The sequence below is a fragment of the Marmota flaviventris genome, chromosome 15 (genome assembly GCF_047511675.1).
Source record: "Marmota flaviventris isolate mMarFla1 chromosome 15, mMarFla1.hap1, whole genome shotgun sequence".
NCBI lineage: Eukaryota > Metazoa > Chordata > Mammalia > Rodentia > Sciuridae > Marmota > Marmota flaviventris.
The window spans coordinates 20,058,180-20,080,561 of NC_092512.1; the positions used below are offsets into that span (position 1 = coordinate 20,058,180).

At 37.8% G+C, this 22,382-nt stretch overlaps 1 protein-coding gene and 1 non-coding gene across 10 annotated transcripts in view; one reads left to right on the forward strand and one right to left on the reverse strand.

Annotated features, from left to right (window-relative positions):
* The window catches only part of Enpp2 (ectonucleotide pyrophosphatase/phosphodiesterase 2), a 109,013-nt gene that overhangs the window by 18,275 nt on the left and 68,356 nt on the right, over positions 1-22,382 (forward strand). For 2 of the 9 annotated variants that reach the window (XM_071602167.1, XM_071602163.1), the window contains exons 1-2: positions 16,692-16,812; positions 17,031-17,133. In XM_071602167.1, the coding sequence (XP_071458268.1) occupies positions 16,780-16,812; positions 17,031-17,133 (136 nt within the window). In that variant the 5' untranslated portion in view covers positions 16,692-16,779. Of the gene's footprint in view, positions 1-16,691; positions 16,813-17,030; positions 17,134-22,382 lie in introns of those variants that run through there. The other 7 variants (XM_027946979.2, XM_071602164.1, XM_027946986.2 and 4 more) reach the window with 5 other exon arrangements.
* Positions 7,518-7,590, reverse strand: Trnaa-agc (transfer RNA alanine (anticodon AGC)). Its single transcript has one exon. It is a non-coding gene; the product is annotated as a tRNA-Ala (tRNA).

Sequence of the window (22,382 nt, forward strand, 5' to 3'; positions counted from 1 at the left end):
TTTCCAAATGTAAACAAGATCATATGGTCACCTGACTCAAATTTCTATGGTGGCTTAAAATATCACAACCAACATGAAATGTGAAGCCGACCCAATGACCTAGGAGTCTTAGGCGGACCTGTACCCAATTGCTTCTTTGCATTGATTCTTGCTGCTTCCCGGCTACTTCTCACTCCACCCAGCCTCCCTGGCCTCTATGAACACACCAGGCTGCTTCTGCCTGGGAGCCTCTTCATTTGTTATTCTTTCCAGGAGATACCTGATCCTCTCTTACTTCATCCAGATTTCTGTTCAAATGTCATCTGTTCGGAGAGATCTGTGCTGCAAGTTAATTGACTATAGCTCCTCCCACCATTCCTCTTTTCTACTCTGCTCTATTTTTCTTATCACCTACCAATGACTTGACATTATATTTCTTCTCCCCTAAAAGAATCCCGTGGGATCCCAGGGCAGGCTGCATCCTCAATGCCTGACACGTAAGTAACAAGTGCTCCATAAAAGTTTGTTGAGTGAACAAGGAAATGAATAAGTTATGAATGGACTGGGTGATAAGACCCCTCATCATCCTCTTCATCCCTCTCTCGGTAATTCCGGTTTTGTGGTGACCTCCTAAAATGAGATATCCAGAGGCGAACACAATCCAGATGGAGCTGGGGCAGGTCCAGGCTCCACGGGAAGTTTCTCTCTGGGAGCCGAGCAGTAATCCTTTATTAAAGGAGCCTAATATTCAATGAGGTCACTTAGTGCTATGATCAAGCATGAACTCCTACAGAGCTTGCAGGTAGCAAAAACTCCCAGGTTTTGTTTACAAGAATTGTTAATGCTTGTCTCTCCTGGTGTGAAGTTGTGTAACTAATTTCTGTATTCTATTCAAGAATGTTATCCCAGACACACTGATTAGATTGATTGATGTGTCTTTTTCTCTCTCTGTTTCCTTTATTAACATTTGATTACAGCTTGTCAAGATATATTTTGAATTTTGATGAGTACACAGTACATGGGTTTTTTTTTTTTTGTGTGTGTGTGTGTCATATGACAAAAATACGAAATATTTTTATAAGAAAATAAGAAAAAGGAGGAAAAGTTTATTTTGGCTCACAGTTTCAGAGGTTCAGTCCATGGTAGGCCATTCCATTGCTCTGGGCCCAAAGTGAAGCAGAATGAAAGGGTGTGGTAAAGAAAACTGCTCAACTCATGGTGGCCAGGAAACACAGAGGGGAAGGGTCTACAGGAAAGATGAACCCTTCCACAGCATGCCTCCAGTGACCCATCTTTTCAGTCATGCCCCACCTGCCTACATTTACTATCCAGTTAGGCCATTCAAATTATAATGGACTGATTAGATTACACTGCACTTCTGATTATTCCTGCATTAATATAGGAGCTTTTGGAAGGATACCTTATACCCAAACCCAAACATTCTGCTCCTGGTCCCCAAAAGCTCATGTCCATCATCTTATAGTACAAAAATGCATTAGTTCATTTCTAAGAGTCCCCCTAGTCTTAACAGTTCCAACATTGCTCAAAAGTCCAAGTCTAGAGTCTCTGAGACTCAAGGCAGACTCTTTACTGTGAGTCCTCGTAAAAATCAAAAGCAAGTTACATATATCCAATATACAGTGGTAATTTCTCCCTATTTCAAAATGGAGAAATACAGGCATAGAAAGAAAGGATGGGACCAAAACAGGGCCTAAACCCAGATGGGCAAACATTTCTTATAACTCCTCCTCCAACATCTGAGGCACATGGTGGTGAGATGTTCTCTTCAAAGGGCTTGCACAACCCTGCCCCTTTGGTTTTGTTGGTTTCAGTGCTCAGGATCTCTTAGCCTGGCTCTTTCTGCAGCCAGGATATATTCTCAGAAGACTGTCTATATCACTGGCATCTCATAATTCCTAGGGGCTCCATTTCAGCTTTGGCATCACATTCTTTGACATCACAGCTTCCTGCCCTCTAAGGGGCAGCCTGCAGGACTCCCAACACTGGGACACTTTTTCTGACCTCCCAGGCCTTCTTTTGAAATCTTGGTGGAAGCCTATATGACCCCCCTAACTCTAGCATCCTGTATTCCTGCAGAACTCTCATCATGGGTACGATGCCAAGATCTGCCACCAGCTCTTTCAGTAATTGGGCCCACTAGGATCATGCCTGTAGCAGCTTTTGAGTGCCTGGGTAGATGAGCATGGTGAAACAACTTTCTAGGACCCCTGTGCAAGAAGGGTGCTCCCATGATCTCTTCTCAAAGGAATCTTCCCTTCTCCACACTTAAGCCTATAATGGATACCTCAAGCCATTTTTTCTGTTGTCTCTGTGCAAAGTACTTAGCATCTTTTTGGTAGTAGTAATATCTTCAACAGCCACACCTCTCTTGGCCCCAATTTTATAGGCACTATTCTGACCAAACTGTATATTTGTAAAATTCTTCATCTCTACTTTCTGTTTCTTCATAGTAAACCTGGCTAGAAGCTGCCATCAAAATCAATGCCACTGACTGAATGCTGTGCTGCCTTGAAATTTTCTCTACAAATTAATTAGTCTATTATCTTTAAATTCAGCTTTACACAAAAAATCTCAGGGCATGGCAAAACATAGACAATTTCTTTGACAGAATGTAACACAAATGGCCTATAATCCAATTCCTATAGTCATCGTTTCCCTCTGAAACCACACAAGCACAATCATTACTCTCTGCATTAAGGTCTTCTGAACTCCCACCCAAATCATCCATTAAGCTCTACTTACATCATTTTAAAATTTCTCCTGCCTGCATCTCCAAAAATTTTTAAACTCCTCCCACAAACCAGCTCTAAAAGCTTCTGAACAACATGGTCAGGTTAGTCACAGCAATGACCCACTTTCAGTACCAATTTCTGTATTAGTCAGCGTTGTGTTGCTGTGACCAAAATACCTGACAAGAACAACTTAGAGAAGGAAGAGTTTATTCTGGTTCAGGTTTCAGAGATTTAGTCCATAGTTGGATGATCCCATTGCTCTAGGACCTAGGTGAGGAAGAAAGTCATGGCAGAAGGACATTGTGGAGGAATACTGCTCTATTCATGGCAGCTAGGAATCAGAGAGAGGAGAAGATGGAGAGAAGTCACACTTTTCCAGGGCATGCTTCCAGTGACACACCCCCTCTAACCACACCCCACTTGCCTACAGTTAGCACCCAGCTAGCTAGTTCATGCATATAACTCTTACAATCCAATCAGTTCACCTCAAAAGATTCCTGAGTTAACATGGGAGCTTTTGGGTGACACCCACATTCAAACCATAACACCATTCTAAAAGAAGAAAAGGAAAATCTGCAGGGCAGGAGAGCATCACGGGAGCAAGTTGGAATGGAGATTGAGGAAGGCAATTGGCAGTACCTCCTGCTCATGCCTATTGAATACCTCTCTGGTAGTGTGTTTAAACAAACGGTCGACTTCCTGCTATGGTCTGAATGTTTATCTTCTCCCAAACCGCGACACCACTATCCTAACCCTCAAGGCAATGATATTAGCAAGGGGGAGGTGATTAGTTTATGAGGGTGGATTTGTCATGAATGGATTAGTACCCTTTTAAAAGAAAGCCAGAGAGAGTTACCCCTTCTGTAATATGAGGTACAGTAAGAAGGCAGTTTTATATAAAGAAGTGTGGCTCTTACACTGAGTCTGCTAGAGTATTGATTGTGGACCCCCAGAACTGTGAGCAATATACTTCTTTCATACATAAATCACCCACATAATGGTACTTTGCTGTGGCACTCTGAATAGACTAATACACTTGATCTTCCAATTAAAGTGTGCCTTTTGCCTCACTATCTCAGATATCAAGTAGTACTTGGTACAGATAAAACTTTTGATAACCATTAGCTAATATATGGTGGGTGTTCACTAAATTTGTGTTGTGCCACTATTACATGAATTTGTAAAACTCTGGTCTTCTAAAGTTAGGGGAATTGTCTGACAATGACCAGCATTTTCTGTAAGTACATAAGAGAAATGATGTGGCTAGGATGCCCAAGGTTCTGGCCATGAATGGATTCGTAACCATATAAAAGTGCAGATTTTTAATTTTTTTAAAAAATTTGTTCCTTTTAGTTATACATGACAGTATAATGTATTTGGACATATTATATACACATGGAGTACTTGTTTACTGTTTTTTTTTTGGGGGGGATTGGTTCTTTTTTAGTTATACATAACATTAGGATTCACTTTAATATAATTATAAAAGCATGGAATATAATTTGTTCTACTTCAGTCCCTAGCACTAGTACTTAGCCTTTCCTTCTCCCACTCCCTCCCCCATCCCATTTCCTCTACTCTACTGATCTTTCTTCTCTTATAGTTTTTAAAATTAGTGTCTTGTGGATATATATGATACTGAGATTCACTGTGGTATATTCTTATATGTACATAGGAAATTTAGGTCAGATTCATCCCACTGTCTTTCCCTATCCCAATCCTTTTTCCTTCCCTTCATCCTCCTTGGTCTACTCCATTGATCTTTCTTCTATTCTTTTTTTTTACCACCCCCCCCACCACTTATTTGGATTAGTTTTCACATATCAGAGAAAACATTCAACTTTTGACTTTTGGGGACTGGCTTATTTCACTTAGTATGGTAGTCTCCAGTTCTATCCATTTATCAGCAAATATCATAAAGCTATTCTTCTTTATGGCTGAGTAATATTCTATTGTGTATATATACCACATTTTCTTTATCCATTCATTTGTTGAACGCACTTAGGTTGATTCTATAGCATGGCTGTTGTGAATTGAACTGGTATAAACATTGATGTGGCTGTGACACTGTATTATGCTGATTTAAAATCCTTTGGATATATGCAAAGGAGTGGGACAGCTGGATAATATGGTGGTTACATTTCTCGTTTTTTGAGGAATGTTTTCGAATACCCTTTTCAGCACAGATTTTGTTGTTGTTGGCACAACAAGGTCAGCCTATAACATGGGTCAATCTCTCGCTTCTATTATCTTCTGAATCAGGTAGCATTATCAAGGACATTAAACATTTATCAGAGTCTTTTTATAGACTCGGGTTTCTGCTATAGATAATAGAAATTCCCATTTCTTCTAGATCTTGCCAGTTTGTAATCCTCACTGGGAAATCAGAGAAAAGAGAATTCCTCGATTTAATATAAATGAACTTGGGAAAGTTGTCTGATATATTTGAGATTGTTTTCACATATATTGACAATGATAATACTGTAAAAGTTTTATAAATGTTAAATGAGGAAATATATGTGAATGTCTCCAGTATATTGTCTGGCAAAGTCTTTGCTTTGAGTCTTTGCTTTTGGAATTTCACCTGCCTATAATATTATTTTCCTATTTATCTACATAAAAAATTTATCTTTAGTTTAACCACTATATCAAATGCCTGTCTGCCACAGCAGCTATCCTGATCTTTCAATCTGAGAACTTCAGCTCTGGGACTCTGCCTAGGCACAGCCCTTCAGTTTTATTGACTGCAATGTGGAAGGGTGAAGAGTTTGATTACCCACTGGGGATGGTGAAAGAGGCCCACACAGTGACTGAAATTCCTTCTCTGCATTGTCAAATTCAGAGAATAACTGGAGTGGCTCTGGAAATGCACAGGCCTGAGAACTGAAGATCAAGGTTAACCTCTTTTCATGGGAATCCAGATGTTTTGGAATTCGCCTCTCTGCAGGCACAATCTCTCCATCTCTCTCTCTCTCTTTTTTTAATTTCATTTTTTATTCTAATTTGTTTGATAGCAGAATGAATTACAATTCATAATACATATATGGGGCACATTTTTTCTTCATATCTCTGGTTGCATACAAAGTATATTCACACCATTTGTGTCTTCATACATGTACTTAGGGTAATGATGTCCATCTCATTCCATCTTTTTTACATCCCTTGTTCTCTCCCTTCTCCTCCCTCCTCTTTGCCTTATCTAGAGTTTATCTAATCCTCCCATGCTTCCCCTCCCAACCCCACTATGAATCAGCCATCTTATATCAGAGAAAACATTCAGCATTTGTTTTTTTGGGATTGGCTAACTTCACTTAGCATTATATTCTTCAACTCTATCTATTTACCTGCAAATGTCATGATTTTATTCTCTTTTATTGCTGAGTAATATTCCATTGTGTATATATGCCACATTTTCTTTATCCATTCATCTACTGATGGGCATCTAGTTTGGTTTCACAGTTTAGCTATTGTGAATTGTACTGAAATAAACATTGATGTGGCTGTGTCCCTGTAGTATGCTGTTTTTAAGTCCTCTGGGTGTAGACCGAGGAGGGGGATGGCTGAGTCAAATGGTGGTTCCATTCCAAGTTTTCCAAGGAATCTCCATACTGCTTTCCAGATTGGGTGCACCATTTTGCATCCCACCAGCAATGTATGAATGTGCCTTTTTGCCCACATCCTCACCAACACTTATTGTTGTTTGTCTTCATAATAGCTGCCATTCTGACTGGAGTGATATGAAATCTTAGAGTAGTTTTGATTTGCATTTCTCTTATAGCTAGAGATATTTAACATTATTTCATATATTTGTTGATTGATAGTATATCACCTTCTGAGAAGTGTCTGTTCAGCCCACCTCTTTTTAAAAAAAAATCAGCTTTAATGAGATGTAATTTGTATACTATGAAATTTAATCTTGAGCTATACATTTCAGTGGTTTTTAATATATTCTTAGAGACATGAAAAAATTGCAGTTATATAATTTTAGAATATTTCAACACTCAAAAATTCACATCTAATGGCAGTCACTCCCCCATTGCCCAACAACTAATCTACTTTCTTTCCTTAAGTTTGTTTATTCTAGAGGTTTCATATTTACCTAATGGAATTTACCAATGGATTCATACAATGTGTGGTTTTTGTAACTGCTTTCTTCATTTAATGTGTTTTCATGATTCATTCATACTGGGCATGTATCAGGATTCAATCCCATTTATTATGAATAATATTCCATTGTATGGATACAACTTCTTTGTTTATCTATTCATCAATTGATAATTCTGGCTGTGAACATTTGTGTGTAAGTATTGTGCAGACGTATGTTTAATTTCTCTTGTGTGTTCATAGGTGGGGGCAATATAGATAATCTTATATCTAACATTTCGTGGAACTGCCAACTGTTTTCCGAAGTGACTACACCATTTTACAATCCTATCAAAAAATTATGAGAGTTTCAATTTTCCCACATCACTTCTTTTTTTCTCTTCACCAAGATTACTATGTACTTATTTATTTTTCACCATGTCATTTCTTGAACTTGTTATTATCTGCCTTTTTAATTTAGCCATCCTAGTGGATATGAAGTTGTGTTAGTAGTTTTGATTTGCATTTCCCTAGTGACTAGTGATGTGTTTATGGTCCATTTGTATATCTTCTTTGGAAAAATGACTATTCCAATTATTTGACTGTTTTTAATAATTGGATTGTATGTCTCCTTATAGATGGATTTAGGCGTTGTTTTTTTTTTATTAATTTATTTTATTAATTTTTTATTAATTTATTTTTATGTGGTGCTGAGGATCGAACCCAGGGCCTCTCACGTGCTAGGTGAGCACTCTACCACTGAGCCACAACCCCAGCCCTAGGCATTGTTTATATATTCTTTACATATTCTGAATACAAGATTCTTATCACATATATGATTTGAAAATATTTTCTTGCATTCAATTTCATTGCTTTCTTGCTATCTTAACAATAATGCCCTCCAATCCAAGAATGTAAATGTGTTTCCAGTTATTTAGGTCTTCTTTAATGTATTTTAATGATTCTCTTTAGCTTTTGGTGTATTAATCTCACACTTCTTTTATTACTTTGATTCCTAAGTATATTAGACTTTTCAATACTATCGTAAATGCAATTTTTCTTAATTTCACCTTACATTGTCATTGTAATGCATTAAAATAGAATATAGACTTTGTATATTTGTATTGTATCAAGCCACTTTTCTGAACTAATTTTTTAGTACCAATTGTGTTTTTTTTTTAATGTGTGTAATTTTATTAGTTTTTCCACATATAGAATCATATTACCTGTAAATACAGATAGTTTTATTTCTTTCTTTCTGTTCTGCTTTGGATGCCATTTATTTATTTATTGACCTGATTGCTCTGGCTAGACATACAATGTTGAATAGAAATGGCAAGAGCAGACATCCTTCTCTTGCTTTTGAACTTAGGGGGAAGGCATTCAGTCTTTCTCTGTCAGGTCTGATGATGTCAGCTGTGAGTTGTTAGTGGGAGCTTTTGATCAGGAAGAGGATGTTCCCTTCTGTCCCAATTTGCATCAGTATCACTAACTGCTGTTAGTTTGAAAGGGGAATCACAGAAAGGATAGTTTTGCTTCCTCCCTGAGAGAATACCGTGGTGCTGGTAATTATGTGATGATAACACTCTAAGAGCAATTATAAACTTCCTGTTAGTTTTGAGCTCAACACATTTCTTGGGTTGAAGCTCACCTTCTGGGGGCTTTCAAGTCTAAGAAGAGGGTCAGTGTTACTTTGGTAATCTGTACTTTCAAAGGGATTTTCCTGGAACATATGTTACTCCTATTTTATGTTCAACATTTTGTAAGGTGCTGAGAACATGATAGAAGATGATGCAGATCTTGTTCTCCTCCTATATATAGTTATATCTAATACTTTGTTTCTTTGGCTTGAGCTTTGAGCTATTTGCCTAACATACATTATATAACTTGTTCTTCATATAAATCCTGTGTAATAAAAGCCAATTTAAAAAGAAACCCTTATTTCAGAGAAGTTAAGTGAAGTCTCACGTTCAAAAGGAGCAGAACCAAGTCTGTTGGACCTCAGAATCCAAACTCTTAGCCTCTACACCTTGTTGTTTACTTCTCCTACTCTCTAGGAGTTTATGCTTTTATTGTTGAAATAAGAAATGATCAAACTAACAACAAAACTAAACAGGGAACTCTAGACAGAAGAGAGACAAATGTCTTGAGTAGATCTGTAAGTTCTTGAAATGAAGATGGTACAGTGGGCTTTGCAATTGTGAAAGGGTTACTTGTGAAGTTGCTGAGACTTGAGAAAGATTATAAACTGACTAACATTTGGAGGAACACCACAGGAAGGGGAGGACCTCAGGGCTGGGAAACATACAAGCAAGAATGTGGATGCAGGAATGAACTTGGACTCCTTGCAGAAGGACCTGCCCAGAGTGAGAGTTTCTGTCATTGTCAATGAAAGATCTGGCCTGGGCATCAGATTTTTGGGGTGTGTGTGTACACATGTATGAGTATCAGAATATCACAGGGAAAAAATTATGTTAGTAACATTATTTAAATAATGAGAATTAACTTAGTTATTGATATTTGCTTGTTTAGTTTTTGCAAATTATTTGCCTTGAATCTCTACATTTCTGAGAAGGTTCATAGGGAAGAGGTTAGATGTGATTCTAGGTCTTCATCTCAACTACAAGAAGAGCAATTCCAAATTTAGATGTTAGTATTCACTTTAAGGTTTTATTTGAAAACAAAGTTTAAATGTTTAAAAGGTGGGCTGGGGTTGTGGCTCAATGGCAGAGCCCTTGTCTCACAAATGTGAGGCACTTGGTTCGATCCTTAGCACCACATAAAAATTAGTAAACAAAAATAAAGATATTGTTGGGCTGGGGATGTGGCTCAAGCGGTAGCGCGCTCTCCTGGCATGCATGCGGCCCGGGTTCGATCCTCAGCACCACATACAAACAATGATGTTGTGTCTGCCGAAAACTAAAAAATAAATAAATAAAATAAAGATATTGTGCCAATGTATAACTAAAATAAATAAATAAATAAATAAAAATTGCCTCATTTCAATAAAAAAAATGTTTAAAAGGTGGCTTAAATCTGCTGAGTTAGCCCAATAACCCTGTTTTGCAGATGAAGAAATACAGCACATCTAGTTAGTAACAGAGCAAGACTGCAATTCAAGGTTCTTGGTACCAAGTGGTTCATTCAGCAAACATTTATCATCTGCCTGCTATGTTCCCGGCAAGTTGCAAAGCTCTGTGAAATGTAGGGATAACTGGTCTCTGCATTGGAAGAGATCACAAGGAGTCAAGCTAAGAGGATACAGACAACATACGAACAGAACAAAGGCAGCCCATTGCTGTGCACTGGGAAGGCAAAACCAGTGGAGGCATCACAGTGAACTAACACGTGACTTGAATTTTCATAAATATGTTGGAGTTTTCTAGGGAGATTATGTGAAGAGGGCATTCTAGGCTTAAGCTCCAACATGTATGGAGGAATGAAAATGTAAAAGAGCACGACTTAAGCAACAGCAAATGTTTCTCTAATTAAGAAAACCACCAATTATTAAGCATTATTCTGTGCCAGCCACCGTGCTTGGTGACTTGCATGGATTATTTTCATGTAATAGTCTTAAGAATCCCAAGGTGGTTACAGATGAGAAAACTGAGTCTTGAGATGGAGAAGTAATTTTCTGAGGAGGGTCATGTAAGGTCTCACAGTTAAACAGTGGCAGAGCTGGGATTTGAATCCAGAGAGCTTAGTTTTGGATCTGGGTCCTACATGCCCTGTTAAGCAGTTTAGTATTTATTCTTGAGGTCAGTGGTTTTCAAACTTGTATCAGAATCACCTGGTGGGCGTCTTGCCACACTAATCATGGGTTTCACTCCTCAGAGTTTTTGATTCAGTTGGTCTCCGGTAGTCTCCAAGGATGTGCATTTCTAATACATTTCTAGGTGTTTCTGACTCTCGGGGTCCAAAAATCACACTTTGAGATCTGTTATGATGGGAACCACCGAAATATTTTAATTTGGGGAGGAAAGTCAGCAGATGTGCATTGTGTGTAGGGCTCTCTGGGTAATTATGGGAATGAATCACAGGTTGAATAAAAGAGGACTCAGTGGCGCAGTGTATCGAGAGGGTAGAGTGCACATAGGAAGAACTGTCAGAGAGGACCTTCAACTTTTGTCTAGAAGAACGAAGACATAGGGATAAAAGAAAATCATCACATGGGAAGATAATTTAGGAACTGACAGCACTCAACAAGCTCTGATAAATTATGGAGATAGTTGTATTTAATAAGGCTAATGTATAACATGGTATCTGATTAAAAGCAAGAGGTGAAAGGATTATAGTAGAACAAAAAGTGGTTTTAAGGTTTTCACCAAAAGAAATGAAGTTGGGAGGGTGAACTAGTTGTGTAGGTAGCAGCATTTTGGACCTGTTGAGTTCAGACCCTCAGGTGGCATAAGAGACATCATGCTCTAGTGGACAGTGGACTAGGCTGGCTTAGGAGACCTAGGTTTCAGAAGTAACTTCCATTACTTCAACTGCAAGAGGAGGTGACAATAACATCTTAGTCTGCCTATATGACACTGGAGAGAAAGAATGGGTGCCTTCAGTCCGGTGTAAAATAATTATCTCTAGTGATCTACCCACCTGTTCATGGTCATCTATTACACAATTACATTACAAAGTAGACTCAAACGATGCAAACGTTCCTAAGGCTCATGGGCATGCAGGTGACCCATCCCTCCAAACTGATAGGATCTATATCTGTTTGCTTAGATATTTAGCATGCAGGCTTCATGGGCATGCAGGTGACCCATCCCTCCAAACTGATAGGATCTATATCTGTTTGCTTAGATATTTAGCATGCAGGCTTCGGAGTAACTAGAATGAAGTAGTTAAATTGAGTTTTGCATTTTAAAATGTTTTATTATAAGCTAGAGTTAGGAACAAAGCTGAGCTATTTCCTGGGGGAAATTCTTTTAAAACCTCATTTATGAATAAATGTATTTTTCATGTTCAAAGCCAAATATAACATTACTTTAAATCAACTGTCTTAGATGATCTCTAAAACGATTGACGAATGTTCTAAAACTGTTAGCTATGTCCTTTATTTTAACTTTAATATTAGGGTGTTTGCAGATGTCTCTATATTTTCCTTATGGTCCCATTAAAACACAAGAAGTGATTTTACTGAGCATATATTTAAATGTTGTAATGTCTAAGTGTTTCTTAACTCAGAAGTCCCCGCCTGCCCCTTGCCTCCTCTACCCAGGTCATTAGCAAATCTTTTCCCTAACTCTTGTGCTTTTCTTCCTCTCCACCACCACCAGACCCTCTTGGATACAAACTGCCATTATCTTTTTTTTTCAGAATTATTGCTATGATTTCCAAACTGACCACTGTACTCATTCTTAATTCCCTCTAATTCATATCTATACTGTAAAGAGATGAATTCTTCACAATCTGATTAAACTCTACCTGTCTTAAGTCTTCTAACGGCATTTCACTACTTTCAGGATAAGGACAATACCCCTAAGATGAACTGTGGGAAGCCATGTGCCCAGTCTCTCCTACCCTCCCCAGTCCCACTTCACTCTGCATTCACTTTTGCTTTTCTTACACCAATCAAACTGGCTATCTTTTTATCTCCTGAGGGTGTTGTGCCTCAATCCTAAACAAAACGTCCGCACATTCTTCTCTCTGCCTAGAATTCTTTCCTCTTCTCTGAATCTAATTGCCCCCATCCACCCCTCAAATCACAGCTCAGTTAACATCTAACCCACAAAATCGTCTATGACCTCCCTGATTAGGCCAAATCTGGATAATATGTTTCTCCTAGCATCATTTACCTCCACACATCTGCATTTTCACAGTTGCAACTGCACATTCATTTCTGTGTCTATGTGATTAATGTGGAGGGCAGGGCAATCTCTGGTTTAGCTTCCTGGGTAGTACTGCTAGTACCCAGAACAGTGCTTGGTACCTGGTAGGAGCTAATGAATATCTGTGCAATGAATGAATGAATATTCATAAAGGGCAGAGATTGTTCCAGTGAGGGATTCATACTTAGCTGCCATTGGGAGTAAACGTAATGCATGTGAGTTTATAATATAAGTTGAAGTCACTGTAAGATGTGACAGTGTTGATTTCAGCTTTCAATTATGTAATAACTAATAGAACAAGTCCTGTTTACATTTGAAAAGGCATGTGCTATTTTTCCACTGGAGAACCCCCAGGGACCATACATTACCCATAAAACTTTGCTTCTTTGGTTTAGCATTTTAAGTGGCATCTACTTTATATAAATATCTGCAGTTCTGGATTGTGGGAGCAATTGAGCCAGCTTGTTCCCCAATTAACTGTCAGAATTTTCAGCTGGATTTAGATTGGTATGTCCCTTTGGCTATGATTGTTGTCCAACTTTTTTCTTAATTTTCTAATACTGCTCTTCCACAGCAGAATGTAAATACAAGGCTTAAAGAATTTGAAAATAGAGAGGCTAGGGTTGTGGCTTAGCGGTGCAGCGCTTGTCTTGCACGTGTGGGGCACTGGGTTCGATCCTCAGCACCACATAAAAATGAATTAACAAAATAAAGATATTGTGTTCATCTACAACTAAAAAAAATCAAAAAAAGAATTTGAAAATAGAATAGGAAGAATATTCAGTGGTGCTGTTTTATTACTTCCACAGTGTACATGCTGTAGTTATTGCAAAATGATAGTTCTGAAAATCATGTGGTTAGTAATTGTCTAACATCATACATTATCTTATAATTATTCTGGGAATAATGTTAAGCCAAGTCAAGTCATGTCAGTTCTGCATAGTGAGAAACTGGATGTAGATAAAGTTTTAATCATTTCATGACAATTTCATAATTACTGCGGGAAGCAAGAATAACAACACTCAGTTTCATATCTTTCAAATCTCACTGTTCACCTCAAGCCCTCTTATCTTAATCAGGACTTGGGAACAAGGATTCATAGAATTATTTCATGAAAAGATAGACTGTGCATTTGTATAAATGCAACTACTGTATTGCAATTAAGCAACATACACACTGCTGCTGTGTACCATCAGCAAAGTAAATAAAATGCTGATCTGTGCTTACAGTTTGGAGATGATTCCCCTGGAGGGACAGCCATAGCTTGCTTGTCTTGTAGAGATGGAAACTTAAAGTTCAATTAATAGTGAATGTATTAAAAATTACATTATGATTTAAGCCAAGCAATTCAATATGAGGGCATAAGTAAATTAATTCAGAGTAATTTATTCTCATGTTCTGTTTTTCTAAATGTAGTCCTTGTATGACTTGCATCAGAATAACCTATTGTTCCATTCTTGTCTGGCCCCTAAGCACCCCTTTCTCCTCCCCCACCCCGCAGACCATGGAATCAGAATCTCAGGGAACAGGGCATAAACAACATTTCAAACAAACCCCAGGGTGGCTGTTATGCCTAATAAAGATTGAGAACCATGGAGTGATTTTTAGGGGCTGAGACTGATGAAAGATGTATTTAGAGTTCTAGGTTTCCTTCTGCCAGGGGGCAGTGTTCTCTGAAACGTGGCTAGGTGAATAAACCAAGCTGGAAGTTTAGTTTTTCAGTCTCGCAAAAAGTTACTCTTTCTTGTTTCCTGAGCCAGCCATGTGTCAATTTCTACCAAAATCTTAGACACCACAGCAGGTGAACTTTCTTAATTGGGATTTCTTATAAAAGAAGGTTTTGAACTATATTCCAGTCATTTTGGTGGAATTTCTTAACTTACTTTGCATTGCCAGGCTTTTTGTTTTTTTTTCTCAGCTTTGCATAATGAGGGGGTAATAGGATTGTGCAGTTGATTTGGTGCCCAACAGAGGGACTTTGGCCATCTTCCTGGAAGTTGATTTATAATGATAATCTTTTTAGTAAAGTTCTGTTTATCAATACTTAGGTGGTGATGATGATGGTGATGATGTATGTGTGTGAAAAATTTCCTGATGCTCTACGACCCGGTAGAAGATAAAGTGAATTTAGCAGAATAGTTAGCAGCAAGAGGGACTAAGCTCACTTCTTTTGGAAATGGTACCAAGTGATGTGCAGAAGTCAACTATGCCTAAACTTGGCTTTTATACTTACCAGCTTTTCTTTCCCATACGGCTAGTCATCCTGTCTAAAATAGAATGAAATAATGGCTGATGTTCTGCTTCCGAACTCCATTTTTTCCCCCAAGGACAATAGTCATTGTCCCCTCGCTGGGTTTCTGCAATCAAATGTCAGACAGAGGCTCAAGTTGTTGGACTCTGGCGAAGCCTGGAGAGGCTGGAGAGTAGAGGGGGCTTGGTTTTTAGAACATGGGGAGCACTGCAGCATACAGTGAAATAACAGGATGGCCTTGATGTTCTCCTTTTTGGTTGATAGTTTCCCCCTAAAATGACGGGCTTTCATCTTGAAATTTAACATAAATAGTAGAAAAATATTACATGGGGTTAACATCTTTTATAAGCCTCGCTAAATACCCAGCTCTAAATCAATTCAGTATGGCAGACAGACTAAAGCAAGAGATTTACATAGAAAAATTCATAAGCCTGTCATCTCTTTTAAGAGGGCAAACTAAAAGAATTCTAGAAAGGCAACTCAAAGTTTGGCAGTGTATTCTCAATTAGCTGTTACTAAACTCTAGAATTTATAATGAAACCCAGGCCTACTATACAATCCACTATAAACAAGTTCTTGCTTTTGTGCTATCATGTTTTATTTGCACAGAGGCTCTGCTCCGTTAGTAATTGGTTGAGCTGTGAGTCCCTGTTTGTTTACGTATGCGCATATGCACTGTGCTAGAAAAGACAGTCCCTGGGCCTGGCCGGAAAAGCCACAAACAAACCTCCCCTCATTTGAATCTTAAAGGCACACAATATTTAAACAACTTTCAGATTTAGAGGCCTCAGTTTCTCCTCTAAACGTGCTGTGATTTCCAAAGTGCTCAGTAAAGGAACTTTTACACTCACAAGAGCCTCAGAGGACACTAGATGGTCCTAGATGGGAGCTAGATGATAACTGAAGTGAAAAATAACTAGAAAAACAATTCTTGAAATCTAAATTCTTGCTGCCATTGAGATTTCCATCCTCAATTCACTTGCTAATAAAGCTTACCCTCCCTTTCCTCTCCACCTCTTCTTTCTGCTCCTTACCTCCCAAATGCCTCAAAGCCAGCTGACTTTTGGCAGGAATGGACCGAGCCTGGAGTTATTTTGTCTTTCCTCACAGGGCAGGAGGACTGCACGCTGCTTAGCTGGCATTCTCAGTATTTTGATAAAAGTTACTTCTTTAAAATATAACAATGACATGGGGAAAAGAATGCTGTCTCTTGTGCGAGTTGCAATTTCGGGAGATTTCATCGTGAGAAATATCAGAGGCATCAGAAGTAGCAGAGAATGTCGTAATAGGGACAGGGTCTTTCAAACTGCCAGCAAATAAATAAATGGAAAAGACAGGGAGAGTTATTATGCTTACAAATTGTAAAACTTTCCTTCTAAAAAAAAAAAAAAAAAAAAGGAAAGAAAAGAAAAATAAAGCCGGGGTTGACGACACTGAATAACTACATTGTAAACCTTAAAAGCTTGAAGCTGGTAGAAAGCTCTGTGCGGCTCTGTTTCATTTTTATCGGATGAAATACATTTGGTTTCTTTTTGACAAACCATGTTTTTGTGAGGGAAGGAAAATGAACGTGCGCTGTTATTGGCCACAGCTACATAAGAAATCTTCACGTTGCCAGAGGATACCACATGAAAGGGTTTGTGTTAGGGGAGGGACCGATAAGGGGGTGGGGACAAGGAGGATGATGCTTTAAGCCTCTTGTGCTCAGAGCTGCAATTTGAACAAACCGTGATGAAATCAAGCTCTGGACAAATCAGATGAGCCTGTCAACTTCCCAGGTGGGATTGCTTGTAGTTAATAGACTGAACGCGGAGCCTCGGAGCAGGGCATTCCATGTAGGCAGAGAACACGCTGCAGAAAGCTTTCCAAGAATCCTGACATGGCAAGAAGAGGCTCCTTCCAGTCTTACCAGGTAGGAGAAGGATGGAACCGCAGGGGAAAAGGCTTGCTCCTCAGAACCAGTTCCTTTTGAATCTGAGTTTTTCTGTTTGTTGTTCAGATTGAGACAGCACCTTAGGATGCATTTTGGAAGTTGTAGGATTGGGGATGTTGCAGGGACTGGAATTGCTTCATGTAATTTGATTTAGTCCTGTCTAGCTGTCTTTGACAACTCAGTCTCTATTCCCTTAGGTAATATCCTTGTTCACTTTTGCTGTTGGTGTCAATATCTGCTGTGGATTCACGGCAAGTCGAATTAAGAGGGCAGAAGGATGGGATGAAGGCCCTCTGACAGGTAAGAGTAACAACTATTTGCATTTCAGTTCTTTTAAAAAATATTATTCACTAGTTATCAACATAAAGTCCTTAAGAAATCCATCTTTAAGGTAATCTTGCAGGATAACTAATTTAGTCCTAGATTCCTCTGGGATGAAACCAGCTATATATGTAAATTCAGGTGAAAAAAATGTGGTTTTATTTAGAGCACATTGATGGTTGCTTCATAACAACTGTACTTTTAAGTCTGTGTACTTTGAAATTTATAAATGTTGAGATAAAATTAAAACATTTTTTCATAGCCAAGGCAAAAGCAGATGTGGTGAGAGAACAGGTGTTGGGTTAGGACTGGAGTTATACAAATGCAATTTGTTGTCATGTGATGTAAAATACAGTGTTTGCTACCAGATAATTCTGATCCAGGAAAAAGAGGAATGAAAGTAAAAAGGGCAGTGATCTGTCTCTATGAAACTCTAGAGATTTAAAATTTTAAGATCAAGATTTACCCCAAACAGGAAAAACATAAGACAGAGGAGGTACTTCAAAGAGCTTATGGGATGGATTTTTCTCATTGTGTTTTTTCTTTTGCATAAGGAAAGGTGAGTTTTAAAAGTGTACCCTGACTTAGCTAATCGAACCAAAGTGAAAGAGTTTCCTTTTACAATATGCTGAACCATCAGCGGAGTGGGAATTCTCATGAAGGAGCTCCTTGTGCAGCCGGAGGGGACTTAACTGACCAGGTCTTAAGCAATGAGTTGGTTAATTTCCTGGAAATTGGAGCCGCTGATAGTTTTAGAAATAAAAATTACATTTTAAGTAATGGGTACTCTAGGGGGCAATATTTTCTTGACTTTTTCTGAGATCCCAGAGTGTTTGTCTGTCTTTCTGTAAATTTTGTGTTTCTCTGTATTTCTTGATCTGACCACAGTGAAAGATTCTCACCTGTCTCTGTTTAGCCAGCGTGAACTTTTGTTATTAACCAAGTTGTGATACATGCCTTGATGGAATACTAAATCTTCCTTACATCAAGTTAAGTTGCTTTTGAGTCATGCCAGAAGGCTGAAAGAATAATATTAGCAGTGGGTTAGTGAATTGAAGTGGGGTGTGGTTTGGGCCAAGACTGAGAAAATAGATCATAAAAATTGCAGCCCCAGGAAGCCAAATGGACAGAAGGAGCTGTCTTCTGTTGGGGAGGGAGGTGAAGGGTCTCTGGGCTAGAAGAGAATGCTGTTTTTTATTGGTAGCAAATGCTCTCTTCAAAGGCCTCTTCGAGTGCCACTAACAGCCAGGGGGATCCAACCCTTAGTAAGGTCACGTGGACCAGCTTGCAACTTGACAGCAAACAGCTGGTTCTTTCCAATGCATTCAAAATGGGACTTTCTTGCTCTTGTTTCCTCTTCATATATTACTTTTGGTTAAAACTGATATTGAGAAATTAAATGCTGGTTCCTTAATACATGTATAAAATTAAGATATTAATTATTTTTGAAGTTGACTCTTTTGGGAGATAGTCTTAAAAGTCTTAGACTGATACTCTCTGTTCATATAGTAGGCAGTGAGGTCTTGGGCAAGTCATGTGTGAAGTCTCTTCCCTAGCTGCCCACTGAGAAGCTGACCTGGGTGATCTCTAATTTCCTTCTGGATTAAAAAAAAAAAAATCCTGATTTCTATCTTGCTTTCTTGTCTTGAGTGTTCTCCACTAGAAAATGTGGAAAATGTAGGTCGGCTTTAGTAATCTTCAAAAATACTTTGTATATGTTAAATTATTTCCAAATGTTATAAGCAACAACTAAAAGAACTAACAAATCCATGTTACTTTTGGAAAAGTAGTATGGTCTACATTATAATCTATAAATTATATAATTTTAAATACATTACAAAACATTTGATTATTAAATAATTTAAATTACTGATTGTTTCAGGCTTTATGATAGCATCTAAAATAATTTATTAGTTAAACTTCCACCTATGAGTGAGAAGCTTTGTCTTAGGGTACAATACAATTTAAGTCTGAGTTGAAGTGTTTTGTTAGGTCTGCACACTTTTTATTTTTAATTTTTCTTCTGATGTAGCTTACCTATTGTTTAGGTGCTGTGGTTGATTCCTCCAGAGGAAAGACCAAAGATGGAAACTGGGAAAGCATAGTGCAGAGTTTTTATGTCTTTTTAAATGCCACATGTGCCTAGAAGGGACATTTTTCAAATAATATGTGATTGATCATTCTGTTAGTAAAGCCTTCACATTAGAAAACACTGGGTAAATTTTATATGTGGAGTAAGATAAGACACCAGGAAGGAAAGCACTCCTGCTTTCCCATTTTCAAAAAATCCTTTTGGATTCCAAAGAAATCCTACAAAGCTTAGTGCTTCAAGTTGTTGTTGTTGTTGTTTTAACAAACACAAGGAACACAAAGGGTATTCATATATGGCTAGCTCTGGACTGATTAAAGCAAGATCCACTGTTCAAAAGCATACAGCCTCTTGTTTTTTATGCAGCAACAGTGGAGAATGTTCTACACACATGTAGACCCTTACTGTTGTACTATGGACTGAGGCATTGGTTTCAAGGTTGTGGCAGAGTAAACAAACTTATAATTAATTAACTAGCATACTTGTTAGCTGGGTTTATTGTTAGGAACTAGTCATCTATTGGAAGTAAGGGTGGAATAAGATTTATTTTACCAGACACATAAAGACTTATTAGAAGGTATAAAATGAGCAGAGCAAATTATAATTCTTTTGGGTAAACATAAAGGGCACTCAGGTAAGCAAGATGGCAGGTATCAATTTTCAAAGAAAATGTGAGTAACAACTGCAATCCAGTTTGACATCTTTGTCCCGAACATCTAATGCAGATCTCTTGATTTGGTTTTAAAAAGACTGCAAGAGAATTTATGTGTGCACAGGTGTTCATGTTCTCATGTACACCTGTATTTGTGTGGGATTATGATGGTATGGGGGAGTCTACTTTATTGAAGCTTATGACATACATATTCTTTCAGTTCCGAGGTGGAAATGGAATAGCCACCTGTATATTTGAAATATATGCAACTTAATACTTGAAAGACAAAGGGAAACTTGTGAGCTCATGAATACTGGGCTATTAGAAACCTGAAAGCTCAGTCCAATTTATTGTCCTTTTCATTGGTTTAACAAGAAACTTTCAAAATATACAACTGAAATTTATGGATAAATATGAAATGTAAAGTATCATAAATAATTTTATGAGGAAAAACATTTTTTTTTTTTGTGAATCACAGAGACAACAGAAATGGTATTGGGGTGAGAAGGTTCATTTTCATTTGAAAATTTTAGAAGTCTTATTAAAATAGGATAATACATTGAATTTATCTTCACTTGTAAGGCCAGTTTCTACATGTATTCGTAGGGCTAATAAAACCATGATTTAAGGTGACAATGTTTCATTGTTTGCTAGCAGATTTGCAAATCATTCAGATTCATGCTACTCCTTACCTTTAAGGCTCTCTGAATAGGTTAGACATTTAATTAAGTTTTTAACTTTTGATTTAAATCACAAAGAAATCTATTTTCTTGTAGTTTGTGAGGTCTTCCATAGGAGGACATTTTATTGATAAATTCTTTGAAAGTACAGGTGTTTGAAAACACCTATTTATATTATCCCAGGTGGACCTATTTATATTAAAAAAAAAAGAAAAAAAAAAAAAAAAAAAAAACCTTATGAAATCTGGCCTAGCAGCTCTGAAGATGAGGAAACAGTGATGCCCATGAGTGGGTATTTATAGAAAGTGATGTTAGGAAGCAGAGAGGTGGAGAGCAGGCCTGTATATAGAGCTGCTTGCTAAAGGGTGAAGTCAGAACCATCAGAAAAATAAAAGCAACTTCAAAACAAGAAAGTATTACCTAAAAAGATGAATCAGATACTCCAGAAGAGGCATAAGACAGTATTAAATTCTAGAGCTGAGTGGAATCTTGAGTGGCATCCATGCTGACCTTGGGGTTTCCCTGGGTTTACTTCAAACAGGGCAACCCAGGGGGAACCCTTTCTGTTTTAATGCTTTTGAGAAAAGGCACAACCACAACTTGAAATCCAATTCAGGGCTTTCTTCTCACTTTCAGGAAACACCTGGGCTGAGAACCAGAATGAATGGGAGGGACAGATAGGGAGCAGTGTCCCAAACTCTGAAAACAGGAGCAGCCTGTTAGAAGAAGTTTGAAAGAAAAAAACCTTCCAACTTTGGGCTGGGCTTCATGTTTTCAATTTAAAGACTCTCTCCCTTATTGGTCATTACCCAAATTTGAAAATTTTTCTGTGTGGGAGAATTTCGAGGGAAATATGATGGGGTGCCCGGGATGGATTTATATTTTGATCACGACACTTATATCAATTACGCTTTTTCCCAAGAGGCTATACATTTTCATTATTTTTTTTTCCTGTATATCTGTGGAATAAATGACACCAGAATTCTCCAACCCTCTCTGTGTATGTGGACAGTGAGATGGGATATTCTAAAAAAAAGGTTTTTGAATGAAATAATAAATTATGATTTATATTGGTATTTCTTTAAGTCATGAAATTATACTTCTGTGAAAAATAAGGAGTGTATGGCACTGTTGGTATGCATGTCAGGTATATATTTAATTTTAAAATCCAATGTCCTTTTGAAAAAATAACAAAATATATTTGTAAGGTTCTGTAACATTTGTTATTCATGATTCTAGGACTGACTTTATCATTGAAGTAAAATAACATCATTTAAATATATGATTTTAAAGGCAGCAATGTAATTTGAATTACATAAAAATATTGGCAAGTGCCTCCTAAGATCTAATTTGAAGGCCCTATCACACTTACTACATATTTCTAACTTAATACTTCTGAGTACTTTTTGTTTGCTTGCTCTTTAGAGTTTGTCTTCTTTTTTAGTTTCAAGCTTTTGTGGGGCTCTCAGGAAAATCATGGGAGGCCACAAGTTCATGGTTCCTTGTGTGTGTGTTTTTTTTTTTTTTGCCATCCTCTCATTGAGCTAAAGAACTAAGGTGCTCAGGTCCATGTTCTCTTGATTTAGGTCAAGTAAAGGGGGGCTTGGAATTTAAAACTCAGATGTATAATCAACTAATCTTTCCACATTTGGTGTTGAATCGGGCACAATAAAAAGAAAAGTCCCCCCAAAGGTGTTCTCTGGTGTAGGAAGAAAGACATGGAACCTGGGCCAGGAATTCAAAAAACACACACACAAATAAATAAATAAATAAAAGCAAGCTAGAATGAAGAGGATGAGATACAGAA